At 47.1% G+C, this 15,447-nt stretch overlaps 1 protein-coding gene across 2 annotated transcripts in view; it reads left to right on the forward strand.

Annotated features, from left to right (window-relative positions):
* lars1b (leucyl-tRNA synthetase 1b) overlaps positions 1–15,447 on the forward strand; it is a 54,487-nt gene that overhangs the window by 20,365 nt on the left and 18,675 nt on the right. For both annotated transcript variants that reach the window (XM_078411291.1, XM_078411290.1), the window contains exons 14-23: positions 790–930; positions 2,555–2,632; positions 5,863–5,948; positions 8,034–8,099; positions 8,568–8,650; positions 10,026–10,164; positions 12,173–12,385; positions 12,992–13,049; positions 13,141–13,204; positions 14,272–14,455. In XM_078411291.1, the coding sequence (XP_078267417.1) occupies positions 790–930; positions 2,555–2,632; positions 5,863–5,948; positions 8,034–8,099; positions 8,568–8,650; positions 10,026–10,164; positions 12,173–12,385; positions 12,992–13,049; positions 13,141–13,204; positions 14,272–14,455 (1,112 nt within the window). The remainder of the gene's footprint in view (positions 1–789; positions 931–2,554; positions 2,633–5,862; positions 5,949–8,033; positions 8,100–8,567; positions 8,651–10,025; positions 10,165–12,172; positions 12,386–12,991; positions 13,050–13,140; positions 13,205–14,271; positions 14,456–15,447) is intronic.

The following is a 15,447-nucleotide window of genomic DNA, read 5'->3' on the forward strand; positions in this document are numbered from 1 at the left end:
TGCAGAGCTTAATTGTGCAGTTGTGATTCCTGTTGTCCATTCCTTTGGGGGCAGAGGGGGGAGTGGGGGAGGAACAGAGTGCTGCACCAATGCAGGAGAGGTTTGGGCCCAACGGGTCCACTTGGTCTAGTAACTGCTAAAGTCAGCCTGAAAATCAGTTTATTGGATGTGCAACGAGTTTCACCCAGTGTTGGCATGGTGCTGTAACCGAGCCTGTCACCAGGTTGATTGGGGACGATCAGCCATGATCACAATGAATGACAGTGCTGGCTCGAAGGGCCGAATGGTCTCCTCCTGCACCAATTTTCTATGTGGCACTCATGAGCTTTGAGCTCATGGATCTATGGGTTATTTGTTATTACCATAAGGGTGAAGAGATCATAATCATAATCATACTTTATTAGCCAAGTGTGTTTTGCAACATACGAGGAATTCCATTTGTCCTACAGTCATAACAATAAAAAGCAACATAACACGCAATACATTTAACATGAACATCCACCACAGTGACTCCTCCACATTCCTCACTGTGATGGAAGGGAAAAAAAAGTTAAACTCTTCCCTTCTTTGTTCTCCCGCGGTCAGGGGTCTCGAGCCTGCCGTTGGCGGGGCGATCTTGGCTCCCGTGGCCGGTGGTCAGGCCCCCTCCGCGTTGGGGCGATCAAGCTCCTGCATTGAGGGGATCTCAGCTCCCCCTCGCCGGGCGATCAGACCCCAGGTCGGGGCTGGTCGAACCTCCTGCGATACGCAATGTATTAAAGTTTCTGTGCTGTGCTCTGTGTTTGGTAGATTCCTATCATTGAAATCCCGGGCTATGGAAACCTCTCCGCACCGACTGTGTGCGATGAGTTGAAGATTCAGAGTCAGAATGACAGGGAGAAGCTTGCAGAAGCCAAAGAGAGAGTCTACTTGAAAGGCTTTTATGAAGGGGTGAGTAATATATTCGTACTTTTGTAGTAAAAGTTACATATTTGTCACATGGATATGATGGGCCAAATTACTTTCACAGCTTCAGACTTCAGTCTGTGATTCATTTTACTTATTGATGTACCGGTACAGTGGTTCAATGGTGCCTTCAATGTCACATGTGCGAGGTGCAAATTCACAGTGAAATTATTTTCTTACAAACAGTCCAGTAGAGTATTGCCATACCTAAGCACATCCTCCATTAGCAAGTGTACAGAAATAGTCCGCTGGTCCCGCATACAAGAAAAACCATGCTGTGGATCCATTTTCCAAGTCCAGTCTGTGCTCCAGTTGTTGTGAGCGGTGCCCGATCCAGGCGAGCCCCAGGCTGCTGCTGAGCCTCCAGCCGTCACCTTCCTTGGCCGTGTGGATCGACCAGTGAGCCCACGTCCCTCTCCTCTCCTCTCCTCGCTCCGTCCACCTTTGTTCCCCGGGGGGTGGGAGCCGACATCAAGGGCGCAGTGGGCCAGACTCCGGTCCCCTCTCCTTGCCCGGTCTGTCGTCCTCGCCGGCTCCATCCTTACGCTCGCAGGTCTTCGGGGGACAAGCAGGGGCCAGCTCGGTGGCTCCCCCTACAGGCAGCGGTGGCCGGGCCCCAATGACAGGGGCCGCTCGGTGGCTCCCTCTACAGGCCGCGGTCGCCGAGCCCCAATGACATGGGCCGCTCGGTGGTTCCCCCTACAGGCCGCGGTCTGATCTGACATGCATTGATCGTGCAAAGCCACGTCATGGGAAACATGATAAACAGCAGGGAAACAGCTCCACCAACCAATGAGCACACATATCATATCCTACATACACCAGTGACAATTTACGCTTATACCGAGCCTATTAACCTACAAACTTGCACGTCTTTGGAGTGTGGGGAAAAAACCCACGCAGGTCACAGGGAGAACGTACAAACTCCGCACAGACAGCACTCGTAGTTAGCATGGAACCTGGGTCTGACAACGTACTGTATGCTGCTCGCTGCACCACTGTGGCGCCCTCTGTGCCTGCCTGTGGTCAGCCTCAGAATTATTTGTCAAGTAGGTTTTAGGGAAGGTATGCTGCTGTGTCTATTTCCATCAGTCCAGAACCAGGGGTCACAGTCTCCAGAACCAGGGGCCACAGTCTAAGAATAAAGGGGAGGCCATTTAAAACTGAGGTAAGACGAAACTTTTTCACCCAGAGAGTTGTGAATTTGTGGAATTCTCTGCCACAGAGGGCAGTGGAGGCCAATTCACTGGATGGTTTAAAAGAGAATTAGATAGAGCTCTAGGGGCTAGTGGAATCAAGGGATATGGGGAGAAGGCAGGCACGGGTTACTGATTGTGGATGATCAGCCATGATCACAATGAATGGTGGTGCTGGCTCGAAGGGCTGAATGGCCTCCTCCTGCAGCTATTTTCTATGTTTCTATGGTAAATTTGTGTAACCAATATTAAGTACATATACAATTATTCTCTGTAAATTGGTAACTGTTTTCATTTCAGATCAAGCTCTCAAAAAACCCTTGATCATACTGACTTTCTGGCAAACCTATTGCCATTTAGGCCAAGCTAACGACTGGTTCAATATGCTCAAACCTTTTTTCTGACTGATGTAGGTCATGCTGGTGGAGGGGTTCAAAGGCCAGAAGGTTCACGAAGTCAAGAAGCTAATTCAACAGAAAATGATAAACAGTGTAAGTGGGCTTTTATTTTATTCATCCACAGATTTAAAAAACGACACAGTTTAGAAATGTTGCCGGGCGTCTGGATGTGAGATTTAACATTCAGGGTGCCAGCTACTTCCTGCATGGGTGATGTTCCTCTGTGTACGTTTGCATGGAATACCAAGTGTGTAGGGAGGTACTGCAGATGCTGCTTTAAACCGAAGATAGACACAAAAAGGCAATACGGGGAGAAAAGATGAGGTACGAGGGTAAACTAGCCAATAATATAAAGGAGGATAGTAAAAACTTTTTTAGGTATGTGAAGAGGAAAAAAATTGTCAAGGCAAATGTGGGTCCCTTGAAGACAGAAGCAGGGGAATTTATTATGGGGAACAAGGAAATGGCAGACGAGTTGAACCGGTACTTTGGATCTGTCTTCACTGAGGAGGATACACACAATCTCCCAGATGTTCTAGTGGCCAAAGATCCTAGGGTGACAGAGGAACTGGAGGAAATCCACATTAGGCAGGAAAAAGTTTTGGGTAGACTAATGGGACTGAAGGCTGATAAATTCCCAGGGCCTGATGGTCTGCATCCCAGGGTGCTTAAGGAGGTGGCTCTAGAAATTGTGGACGCATTAGTGATTATTTTCCAATGTTCTATAGATTTCTGTGGATTGGAGGATAGCTAATGTTATCCCACTTTTCAAGAAAGGAGGGAGAGAGAAAATGGGAAATTATAGACCAGTTAGTCTGACATCAGTGGTGGGGAAGATGCTGGAGTCAATTATAAAAGACGAAATTGCGGAGCATTTGGATCGCAGTAACAGGATCGTTCCGAGTCAGCATGGATTTACGAAGGGGAAATCGTGCTTGACTAATCTACTGGAATTTTTTGAGGATGTAACTAGGAAAATTGACAGGGGAGAGCCGGTGGATGTGGTGTACCTCGACTTTCAGAAAGCCTTCGACAAAGTCCCACATAGGAGATTGGTGGGCAAAATTAGAGCACATGGTATTGGAGGTAGGGTACTGACATGGATAGAAAGTTGGTTAACAGACAGAAAGCAATGAGTGGGGATAAATGGGTCCCTTTCAGAATGGCAGGCAGTGACTAGTGGGGTACCGCAAGGCTCGGTGTTGGGACCGCAGCTATTTACAATATACATCAATGACTTGGATGAAGGGATTAAAAGTACCATTAGCAAATTTGCCGATGATACAAAGCTAGGTGGCAGTGTGAACTGTGAGGAAGATGCTATGAGGTTGCAGGGTGACTTGGACAGGTTGTGTGAGTGGGCGGATGCATGGCAGATGCAGTTTAATGTAGATAAGTGTGAGGTTATCCACTTTGGTGGTAAGAATAGGAAGGCAGATTATTATTTGAATGATGTCAAGTTAGGAAAAGGGGACGTACAATGTGATCTGGGTGTCTTAGTGCATCAGTCACTGAAAGGAAGCATGCAGGTACAGCAGGCAGTGAAGAAAGCCAATGGAATGTTGGCCTTCATAACAAGAGGAGTTGAGCATAGGAGCAAAGAGGTCCTTCTGCAGTTGTACAGGGCCCTTGTGAGACAGCACCTGGAGTACTGTGTGCAGTTTTGGTCTCCAAATTTGAGGAAGGATATTCTTGCCATTGAGGGCGTGCAGCGAAGGTTTACTAGGTTAATTCCCGGAATGGCGGGACTGTCATATGTTGAAAGACTGGAGCGACTAGGTTTGTATACACTGGAATTTAGAAGGATGAGAGGGGATCTTATCGAAACGTATAAGATTATTAAGGGGTTGGACATGTTAGAGGCAAGAAACATGTTCCCAATGTTGGGGGAGTCCAGAACCAGGGGCCACAGTTTAAGAATAAGGGGTAGGCCATTTAGAACAGAGATGAGGAAAAACCTTTTTAGTCAGAGAGTTGTGAATCTGTGGAATTCTCTGCCTCAGAAGGCAGTGGAGGCCAATTCTCTGAATACATTCAAGAGAGAGCTAGATAGAGCTCTTACGGATAGAGGAGTCAGGGGGTATGGGGAGAAGGCAGGAACAGGGTACTGATTGAGAATGATCAGCCATGATCACATTGAATGGCGGTGCTGGCTCGAAGGGCCGAATGGCCTCCTCCTGCACCTATTGTCTATTGTCTAAAAAGCTGGAGTAACTCAGCGGGACAGGCAGCATCTCTGGAGAGAAGGAGTGGGTGACGTTTCAGGTTGAAACCCTTCTTTTGTCCGAGATATCACCCATTCCTTCTCTCCAGAGATGCTGCCTGTCCCGCTGTTACTCCAGCTTTTTGTGTCTACTGCATAGAATGACAAGTTGGTCATGGCCACTTGCTGTCTGCAGTAATATTGGTGGAAGGCATCATGAAGACCAGAGAGCCTTGGGTACAGGAGATGAAAGCAGAGAGGAGTGGACTAACATTATAATGCATAAGAACATCATTTAAAAAAGAGTCGTACTTTTAAGCTGCTGTGCTTTCTCGCCTGTAAAACCATCAGTCGGTTCTTGGCTGATCTTCTACCTCAGCTCCTTGCACAGTCCCTTGATCTCTCGATTCCTTCTTCCCATCTGTCAATACCTTCCTCTCCCCCTCTCCCCCCTTCTCCCCCTCTCCCCTGCCCCTCCCCCTCTCCCCTGCCCCTCCCCTTCTCCCCCTCTCCCCTGCCCCTCTCCCCTTCTTCCCCTCCCCCTCTCCGCTGCTTCCCCTCTCCCCTGCCCCTCCCCTTCTCCCCCTCTCCCCTGCCCCTCCCCTCTCCCCTGCCCCTCTCCCCTGCCCCATCCTTTCTCCCCCTGCCCCTCCCCCTCTCCCCTGCCCCTCCCCTTCTCCCCCTCTGTCCCTTGTCCCTCTGCCTCTCATCCTCTCTCCCTCTGTTCCTCTATCTGCCTCTCTCCCGCTATGTGTCTCTCCCCCTGTCTCTCTCTCTCTCTCTCCCCCTCTCTGCCTTTCCCCCTCTCTCTCTCTCCCTCTGTTCCTCTCTCTGCCTCTTTCCCTCTGTCCCTCTCCGCCTCTGTGTGTCTCTTCCCCCTCTCACCTCCTCTCTCCCGCTGTGTGTCTTCTCTCCCTGTCTCTCTCTCTCTCCCCCCCTCTCTGCCTCTCCCCCTCTCTCTCTTTGTCCCTCTCCGCCTCTGTGTGTCTCTTTCCCCCCTCACCCCTCCTCTCTCCCGCTCTCCCCCATGTAAGTTGTCGGCATTGTGACCCAAGTATAAATCATGGCAACAATCCATTTGTTTTCTTGACTAAAGGCATATTTCTAATAACTCTCCTAGGGAGAAGCTATGATCTACATGGAACCCGAGAAGCAAATTATATCAAGATCTGCTGATGAGTGTGTTGTAGCTTTGTGTGATCAGTGGTGAGTTAAACATTTTCAACTCTCCACGTTCCATCCCATTTCAGCGATGACCTTTGACAACTAATGAAGTGCCCATTCCATGTTGGGATATCTGGAGAACGTGGACAGAAGAGCCGAGCTGGATTTAACCCGACAATTAGCAGTGCCCTCTTCTAGCGGCTCTTCAGGCAGCATTCCCAGGAGGTTACTTTGTCCCCAAACAATACTACGATTTTATGCTCTCTGTTGGGCAGATGAGTTGATCAAGTTGACCAGAAATGAGAGAGTCATACTGTTCATTTTGCTTTTAGATCAAAATGGGAAGGTATCATTTATTGTATTTCTAATTGCAACACCATAGCAGGTCACAGCCTCGGAATTAAAGAAGTTTTTGAGGGGGAATTTCTGTAGTCAGAGGGTGGTGAATCTCTCGAATTCTTTGCCACAGAAGGCTGTGGAGGCCATCAGTGGATATATTTAAGGCAGAGATAGATAGATTCTTGATTAGTATGGGTGTCAGAGGTTATGGGGAGAAGGCAGGAGAATGGGGTTGAGAGGGAGAGATAGATCAGCCGTGATTGAATGTCAGAGTAGACTTGATGGGCCGAATGGCCTAATTCTGCTCCTATCACTTATGACCATCAGTCATGAATTGAATATAGAAGTTGGAATATTATGTTATAGTTGTACAGGACATTGGCGAGGCTGAACTTGTAGTTTTGTGTCCAGCTTTGGTCACCCTGCAAGAGGAAGGATGTCATTAAGCTGGGAAGAGTGCAGAGATTTACGAGGATCTTGGCAGGGCTTGAGGACGTGAGCTGCAGGGAGAGGTTGGGCAGGCTAAGATTTTATTCCTTGGAGGGCAGGAGGTTGAGAGACAATCTTTATAAAAATGTGTGAAATCATGAGGTGAATAGATGGAGTGAATGTCTTTTTCCCAGGCTGGGAGATCGTGGCCGGCATGGATATGTTGGGTGGAAGTTCCTGTTTCTGTGCTGTATGACTCTTTGATTCCTTGATAAGGTTGGCTGTGTTCAAAAGATTATTCCAGCTCAGCGTTTCTCAACCTTTTTACCCTTGCAGAACCCTTGAAATAATCTTCATGTCTCAGGAAACCCCTACATAAAAATGATTATATATCTTTATTAATCTCTTTCTTTCTCTTTCATAAACTTACATTTCATAAGGCAAACATATTACCTGGTTTAAGCAAAAAATAACATATGTTTTCTCAAGTTTATTGACAATGTAAAACACAAAAATTACTCAAAAATGCATTTACATATGAATAGCCCATTTATCACTATTTCTCTCGGAACCTCTCACGGAACCCTAGGGTTCAATAGACAATAGGTGCAGGAGGAGGTCATTCGGCCCTTCGAGCCAGCACCACCATTCAATGTGATCATGGCTGATCATTCTCAATCAGTACCCCGTTCCTGCCTTCTCCCCATACCCCCTGACTCCGCTATCATTAAGAGCTCTATCATTAAGAGTTCTATCTAACTCTCTCTTGAATGCATTCAGAAAATTGGCCTCAACTGCTTTGTGAGGCAGAGAATTCCACAGATTTACAACTCTCTGAATGAAAAAGTTTTTCCTCATCTCTGTTCTAAATGGCCTACCCCTTATTCTTAAACTGTGGCCCCTGGTTCTGGACTCCCCCAACATTGGGAACATGTTTCCTGCCTCTAGCGTGTCCAATCCCTTAATAATCTTATATGTTTCAATAAGATCCCCTCTCATCCTTCTAAATTCCAGTGTATACAAGCCTAGTCGCTCCAGTCTTTCAACATATGACAGTCCCGCCATTCCGGGGATTGAACCTACGCTGCACGCCCTCAATAGCAAGAATATCCTTCCTCAAATTTGGAGACCAAAACTGCACACAGTACTCCAGGTGCGGTCTCACTAGGGCCCTGTACAACTGCAGAAGGACCTCTTTGCTCCTATACTCAACTTCTCTTGTCATGAAGGCCAACATGCCATTAATTTTCTTCACTGCCTTCTGTACCTGCATGTTTACTCAACCCCAGTTGAGAAACGCTGTTCTAGCTACTCATCACCTTGAGTTGTTGAAGAATTGTTCTCATTGATGATTTGTAGGTACCTGGATTATGGTGAAGAAAATTGGAAGAAGCAGGCCATGGGGTGCTTAACAACGCTGGAGACGTAGGTGTCATTTTGTTCATCATTTCCGTTTGCTTTGATCTTTTCCATTTTGAGACCTCTGGATATCCTTTGAACTAACGGGAGTGATTTGACCGAGTTCCATTGAGATGTGTCTTCGCTGCCACAACGAGCTGGGCAATCACTGATCAGTGAATCGGTTACGTTTTCACCTTCACAATCTGTGGCAGTGTCAAGCACATTGACCTTACCTCTGATGAAAGATGTGAACAGCCAAATTCATATCTTAAACGTATCAGAGGCAAATCTCTGGCTGGATGAAAAAGGGTAGCATTCGTTTACACTTGAAGGTGGAATGTGAAACAGAAGTGTCGGAAACACACAGAAACATTGTCTCTTCCTCTTTCCAACCCATTGCTCCTGTTTATATTGCACCTTTAGCGTGGTCAAACATTGTTATAATTAGTAAAGTTCAAAGAGGAATCTACAGATTTAATTTTAATTTTACAGATTCTGTGAAGAGACCAGGAGGAATTTTGAAGCGAGCCTCAACTGGCTGCAGGATCATGCCTGCTCAAGGACCTACGGCCTAGGTTGGTGACAAAATACTGTGTGAAACAGTCAACCATTGGACTAGAAACACAGCCCTTGAAGCATGTAGGCAGAATGTAGAAACAAGGAGCTGCAGGTGCTGCTTTACAAACAAGACACAAAGTGCTGGTGTCAGTCAGCGTGTCAGGCAGCATATCCTGAAGAACATGGATAGGGGACGTTTAGGGTCAGGACTCTACGTCACATTGATTTAGGGAGTATTTTGTTGTGCTTAAAATTGAACCAAAACTGTATCTCGGTACACGTGACAATATTTTACTAACACTACTGTAGCAATACCTAGTACAATATCTTTGTTACTTTGTGGTGTTGAGGTAATTCTGCCAATGTTTTTGTGTACCTCAGGAGAGAAGGAATGGGTGACGTTTCGCCTTCACAATCTGTGGCAGACTGAAGAAGGGTCTCGACCCGAAACGTCGCCCATTCCTTCTTTCCTGAGATGCTGCCTGACCCGCTGAGTTACTCCAGCATTTTGTGAATGAATAACAATAAACATACATTGGCATTATGTAATCCCAAGTATTACTATTTGTCCCTGTAGTAGTGGATGCAAACTTTATTTGTGTTCATTTGTGGATATTTTTCGCAAGGTAGTATTTTATGTCCATTCCCTGGTGTTATTAACTTGGTGCTCCCCCCTCTTGACATTTTATAGTCACATCCCGCTCCACTTTCCCACTTTGGGCGGCACAGTGGCGCAGCGGTCGAGCAGCTGCCTCACAGCGCCGGAGACCCGGGTTCCATCCTAATTACGGGCGCTGTCTGTACAGAGTTTGTACGTTCTCCCCGTGATCTGCGTGGGTTTTCTCTGGGTGCTCCGGTTTCCTCCCACACTCTAAATATGTGCAGGTTTGTAAGTTAATTGGCTTTGGTAAAATTGTAAGTTGTCCCTAGTGTGTGTAGGATAGTGCTAGTGTGCAGGGATCACTGGTCGGTGTGGACTTGGACTTGATGGGCTCGATTCCACACTGTCTCTCTAAAGTCTAAAAGTCTTTCACAACTTCCCTGTCAACACTTCATGCCTTGGAGATAGACACAAAAAGCTGGAGTAACTCAGCGGGACAGGCAGCATTTCCGGAGAGAAAGAATGGGTCACGTTTCGGGTCAAAACTCTTCAGACTCATTCCTTCTCTCCAGAGATGCTGCCTGTCCCTCTGAGTTATTCCAGCTTTTTGTGTCTATCTTCGGTTTAAACCAACATCTGCAGTTCCTTCCTGCACTTACTGCCTTGTACCACTTCATGCCTGTTTTAAACTTTTCTCATTCTCATGCTCAATACCGAGTGTGACAAACATCGTGGTGTACCAGTAGAAGTGCAGAAGTCTTTCAATCAATGGTGTGTGTATATTGTTTCAGGGTCCCGTTTACCTTGGGATGACCAGTGGCTGATCGAGTCTCTGTCTGACTCCACCATTTACATGGCCTACTACACGATAGCTCACCTGTTGCAAGGCGGCACTCTGAACGGTCAACAGTCCGGACCACTCGGCATCAGGTGAGAGCAAAGCTTGCAAGCAATGCTCATGAGCAGCTCTGGTTTTCACCTTGTAATGCAGGTTACTGTTCACAAGCCTCTCTATGGTGCGTGAGTCTCTAACAAACTCCTGCTTCCACATGTATATGGGTGTACAATAATTAATCACTTCTGACAGACTCATCATAAGGGGAGCAATAGACAATAGGTGCAGGAGGAGGCCATTCAATGGATCATGGCTGATCATTCTCAATCAGTACCCCGTTCCTGCCTTCTCCCCATACCCCCTGACTCCGCTATCCTTAAGAGCTCTATCTAGCTCTCTCTTGAATGCATTCAGAGAATTGGCCTCCACTGCCCTCTGAGGCAGAGAATTCCACAGATTCACAACTCTCTGACTGAAAAAGTTTTTCCTCATCTCAGTTCTAAATGGCCTACCCCTTATTCTTAAACTGTGGCCCCTTGTTCTGGACTCCCCCAACATTGGGAACATGTTTCCTGCCTCTAACGTGTCCAACCCCTTAATAATCTTATACGTTTCGATAAGATCCCCTCTCATCCTTCTAAATTCCAGTGTATACAAGCCTACTCGCTCCAGTCATTCAACATATGACAGTCCCGCCATTCCGGGAATTAACCTAGTAAACCTACGCTGCACGCCCTCAATAGCAAGAATATCCTTCCTCAAATTTGGAGACCAAAACTGCGCACAGTACTCCAGGTGCGGTCTCACTAGGGCCCTGCAGAAGGACATCTTTGCTCCTATACGCAACTCCTCTTATTATGAAGGCCAACACAATGCTTGAACAATGTACAAGATAGCACTTCGTTAAAATTAAGTTCGTTTTCAAGTTCTGGTGATTGTTGACAAGGCTCGATGCTGAAAGTGTGAGTTGGCAACTGTGGCCTTGTCTGGGTGTAATGCACCAGGCTCAGAGTGTGGACACAGGCCAACAGAACATCTTATCAGTGGTGCCCTGCACTGACCACAATGCCATACCACAGAGAACAAGCTGCGGCTGCTGAATCCAATCCTCTCTTCACTGATCAACGTCTTCTGAATTAGTGCGTCAGAAGAAACTGCAGATGCTGGTTGACACCAAAGATAGACACAAAATGCTGGAGTGACTCTGAATGAGAGCAACACCTGTAGTAAAAGGATCCAATAATCCTGCACACATGGACTAGGTGATGCTGGCCCAGCAGATAATCCCACATACTGTAATATTCAACCCCATTTCTACTTTCCATTATCTATATAGAATATTTAGTTTAGTTTAGAGATGCAGTGTGGAAACAGGCCCACTGAGTCCACGACAAACAGCGACCGCACTACATCTATCGCACACACGAAGGACAATCTTACAGACACCAATTAACCTAAAACAAAACCTTTAGAGTGTGGGAAGAAACCGGAGCATCCGGAGAAAACACACATGGTCACGGGGTGAACGTATAAACTCCGTACAGACAGCACCCGTAGTCAGGATCAAACCCGGGTCTCTGGCGCTGTGAGGCAGCAACTCAACCGCTGCACGACTGCATGGTACAGAACAGGAACAGACACACCAGCCCACAATGTCTGTACTAAACACAATGCCACAACCAACTCTGAGCTGCCTGCAGAGAATCCATATCCCTCCACATGCAAAAGCCAAATGTCTATGTATCCATGTGCCTAAATGTTACATAGCAGCGTAATACATGTTCCAGTGAACACAATAAGCTTAAGGAGGAGAAGTGTATAAACGCCAGCCCTGGCACTTACTGCACAAGCTGCTTACCTTGTGGACCACTGTCACAGTGCATGGACATAAACATACCCCGCAATTAGATGCCAAAATATTGGAGTTTCAGCAATTCTTCCTCCGTCTGGAAATCTAGTTTTGATTCCAACTTGGGACTATAATGACTGCGACTGATGAATTTGCAGTCATCATACAATATTTTCTGTTGTCGATAATAATGTATTTGTTCCAAACTGCTCCTGCACCACCAGCATTGACATCTTTGATCTTTGCACCTTTAGACCAGAACAGATGACCAGAGAGGTTTGGGATTATATATTTTTGAGAAATGCCCCACGCCCAAAAACTCAAATTCCTCAAAAGAGTCTGGATCAGCTGAAAAGGGAATTTGAATATTGGTACGCAGTGGATCTGCGAGTGTCTGGGAAAGACCTGGTCCCGAATCACCTGTCATACTACCTGTACAACCACGTGGCCATGTGGCCGAGCGACAGGTGAGTTGTATCCTTACTGAATATTGCAACACAGGTGCTGCCCGGCTTGTGATAGTTCGACTTAGCGATGGTGCAAACGGCAGTGACCTATAGCGAGCCGCCACGCGCTTCCGGCCACGTGATCGCGTGTATCACAATGCATTTCCACTTACAATACTTTCGGTTTGCGATGGGTTTCTCGGGATGGAACCACGGGAAGCTGAGAAGTGCCTGTAACCGCGACATGCTGTTACTTCTAAGTCTTGTCCACCTCGAACAAACCTATACGTTTAGTAATCGGTTTAGATTATCTTTGTTTGGAACTTTGGTGTGAGTTGATGTGGGTTTACCACTTTTCTTAACATGATGAAAGATCGTGTGAGAAAAAGAGATTAATGTTTGGAGATGTTTAGTCAGTTTAGTTCATTGTCACGTGTACCGAGGAACAGTGGAAAGCTTTTGTTGCATGCCATCCAGTCAGCGGAAAGACAATACATGGTTACAATCGAGCCGCTCACAGTGAACAGATACAGGATAAAGGGAATAATGTTGAGTGCAAGGTAAAATGTATGTGAGAGAGAACACTTTTTTCTGTAAAAGGCTAACCTATTTGCGTTTAAATTGCAGTGCAAAATGGCCAAAGGCTGTTAGAGCAAATGGACACTTGCTACTAAATTCAGAAAAGGTACATTATAATTCTTGTTAATAATTGCCGCCTGCCCTGAAGTGAATTTGAATGTGTTTTACTTTAGACTATTTGCTTCTGTCTCCTTTAGATGTCTAAATCTACGGGGAATTTCCTTACGCTGTCTGAAGCTATTGACAAATTCTCTACAGATGGTAAGTAGCTTCTCCACAACTTGTCTGAGTTTAGGTTAGGTGAGAATCAGAATTCAGTAGATGGTAATGCCTGGATAATGGCCAGCAACCCTATTAAAATGTGCAGGAAGGAACTGCAGATGCTGGTTTATACCAAAGATAGACAACAAGTGCTGGAGTAACTCAGTGGGTCAGAAGCATCTCTGGACAAAAAGGATGGGTGATGTTTCAGGTCGGAACCCTTCTTCAGACTGCTGTTAGACCAAAGAGTGCCCATACACAAGTTCTATCCTATATCCCCCAGTTCTATCCAACACACGAGGGACAATTTACAGACGTCAATTAAGTTACAAACCTGCACGACTTTGGAATGTGGGAGCAAACCGGAGCACCCGGTTGAAAACCCATGTTGTCACAGGGAGAATGAGCGAACTCTGTACAGACAGCACCCAAAATCAGGATCAAACCCGGGTCTCTGGCGCTGTGAGGCAGCAGCTCTACCCGCTGCACCACCGTGCCGCCCTATTTATGTTTCATTGTATTTCTGTCGGGCAGCAATAGGTGGATGTTTGCATTGGCATTCTATGATTAAATGAGTTTGCCCTTGCTGTCCCGAGTCTGCCCAGGGATGGGTTTGCCCTTGCTGTCCCGAAACTTCACCCCATCTGTCTTTGTCTCCAGGGGTGGGTTTGTTCTTGCTGTCCCGAGACTCTACAGGGATGCGGTTTGCCCTTGCTGTCCCGAGACCTCACCCCATCTGCCTTTGTCCCCAGGGATGCGGTTTGCCCTTGCTGTCCCGAGACTTTATCCCGTCTGCCTTTGTCTCCAGGGATGGGTTTGTTCTTGCTGTCCCGAGACTCTACAGGGATGCGGTTTGCCCTTGCTGTCCCGAGACCTCACCCCATCTGCCTTTGTCTCCAGGGGTGGGTTTGTTCTTGCTGTCCTGAGACCTCACCCCGTCTGCCTTTGTCCCCAGGGATGCAATTTACCCTTGCTGTCCCGAGACTTCACCCCGTCTGCCTTTGTCCCCAGGGATGCGGTTTGCCCTTGCTGTCCCGAGACCTCACCCCGTCTGCCTTTGTCCCCAGGGATGCGGTTTGCCCTTGCTGATGCTGGTGACACGGTGGAGGATGCGAACTTTGTGGAGACCATGGCTGACGCAGGCATCCTACGGCTCTACACCTGGGTGGAATGGGTGAAGGAGATGATCGCAAACCACGAGTGCCTCCGCGGTGGCCCCGACAACACCTTCAATGACCGTGTCTTCCGCAGGTACTGCTGGCCTCTTAATGCAGGACAGGGGAGCAGGCCCTTCGGCCCACAATGTCTGTGCTGCACATGATGCCAAGACCAACTCAGAAAGCAACAGGAAGGTTCTGTGCAGGAAGGAATTGCAGATGCTGGTTTATACCGAAGGTAGACGCAGAGTGCTGGAGTAACTCTGTGAGTCAGGCAACATCTCTGGAGAAAGCCGATGGGTGATGTTTTGGGTGGGAACCCTTCTTCAGACTGTTGAAGAGTTCCAACTCGAAATGTCACCCTTCCTTTTTCCCCACAGATGCTGCCTGACCCGCTGAGTTACTCCAGCACTCTGTGAAACGTCACCTATCCATGTTCTCCAGAGATGCTGCCTGACCCGCTGAGTTACTCCAGCACTCTGTGAAACGTCACCAATCCATGTTCTCCAGAGATGCTGCCTGACCCGCTGAGTTACTACAGCACTCCGTGAAACGTCACCTATCCATGTTCTCCACAGATGCTGCCTGACCCGCTGAGTTACTCCAGCACTCTGTGTCCATCTTAGGAAAAATCTGTGTATTTTAACCTGAAGAAGCATTTGTGGAAGAATCTTTGTGGTAAAATTAATTTAAATCGTTCGCAAGTTATGGGAGTAGAATTAGGCCATTTGGCTCATCGACTCAGCCATCCAATCATGGCTGATCTCTGCCTCCTAATCCCATTTTCCTGTCTTCTCCCCATAACCCCTGTCACCTGTTCTAATCAAGAACTTGTCTATCTCTGCCTTAGAAATATCCACTGACTTGGCCTCCACAGCCCTCTGTGGCAATGAGTTCCACAGATTATCCACCCTCTGACTAAAGAAGTTCCTTCTCACCACCTTTTTAAAAGAGTGCACTTTAACCGGCCAGTTTAAGATGGCTCTATATAAAATTTTCATTCCACTAAGAGTGACATGGTAACATCCAGGATGCAAACTGCGATGTCATCTAGGCACCTTTAATGAATCCACTAAATCATTTTCC

Source organism: Rhinoraja longicauda, chromosome 14 (assembly GCF_053455715.1).
Source record: "Rhinoraja longicauda isolate Sanriku21f chromosome 14, sRhiLon1.1, whole genome shotgun sequence".
NCBI classification, from domain to species: domain Eukaryota; kingdom Metazoa; phylum Chordata; class Chondrichthyes; order Rajiformes; family Arhynchobatidae; genus Rhinoraja; species Rhinoraja longicauda.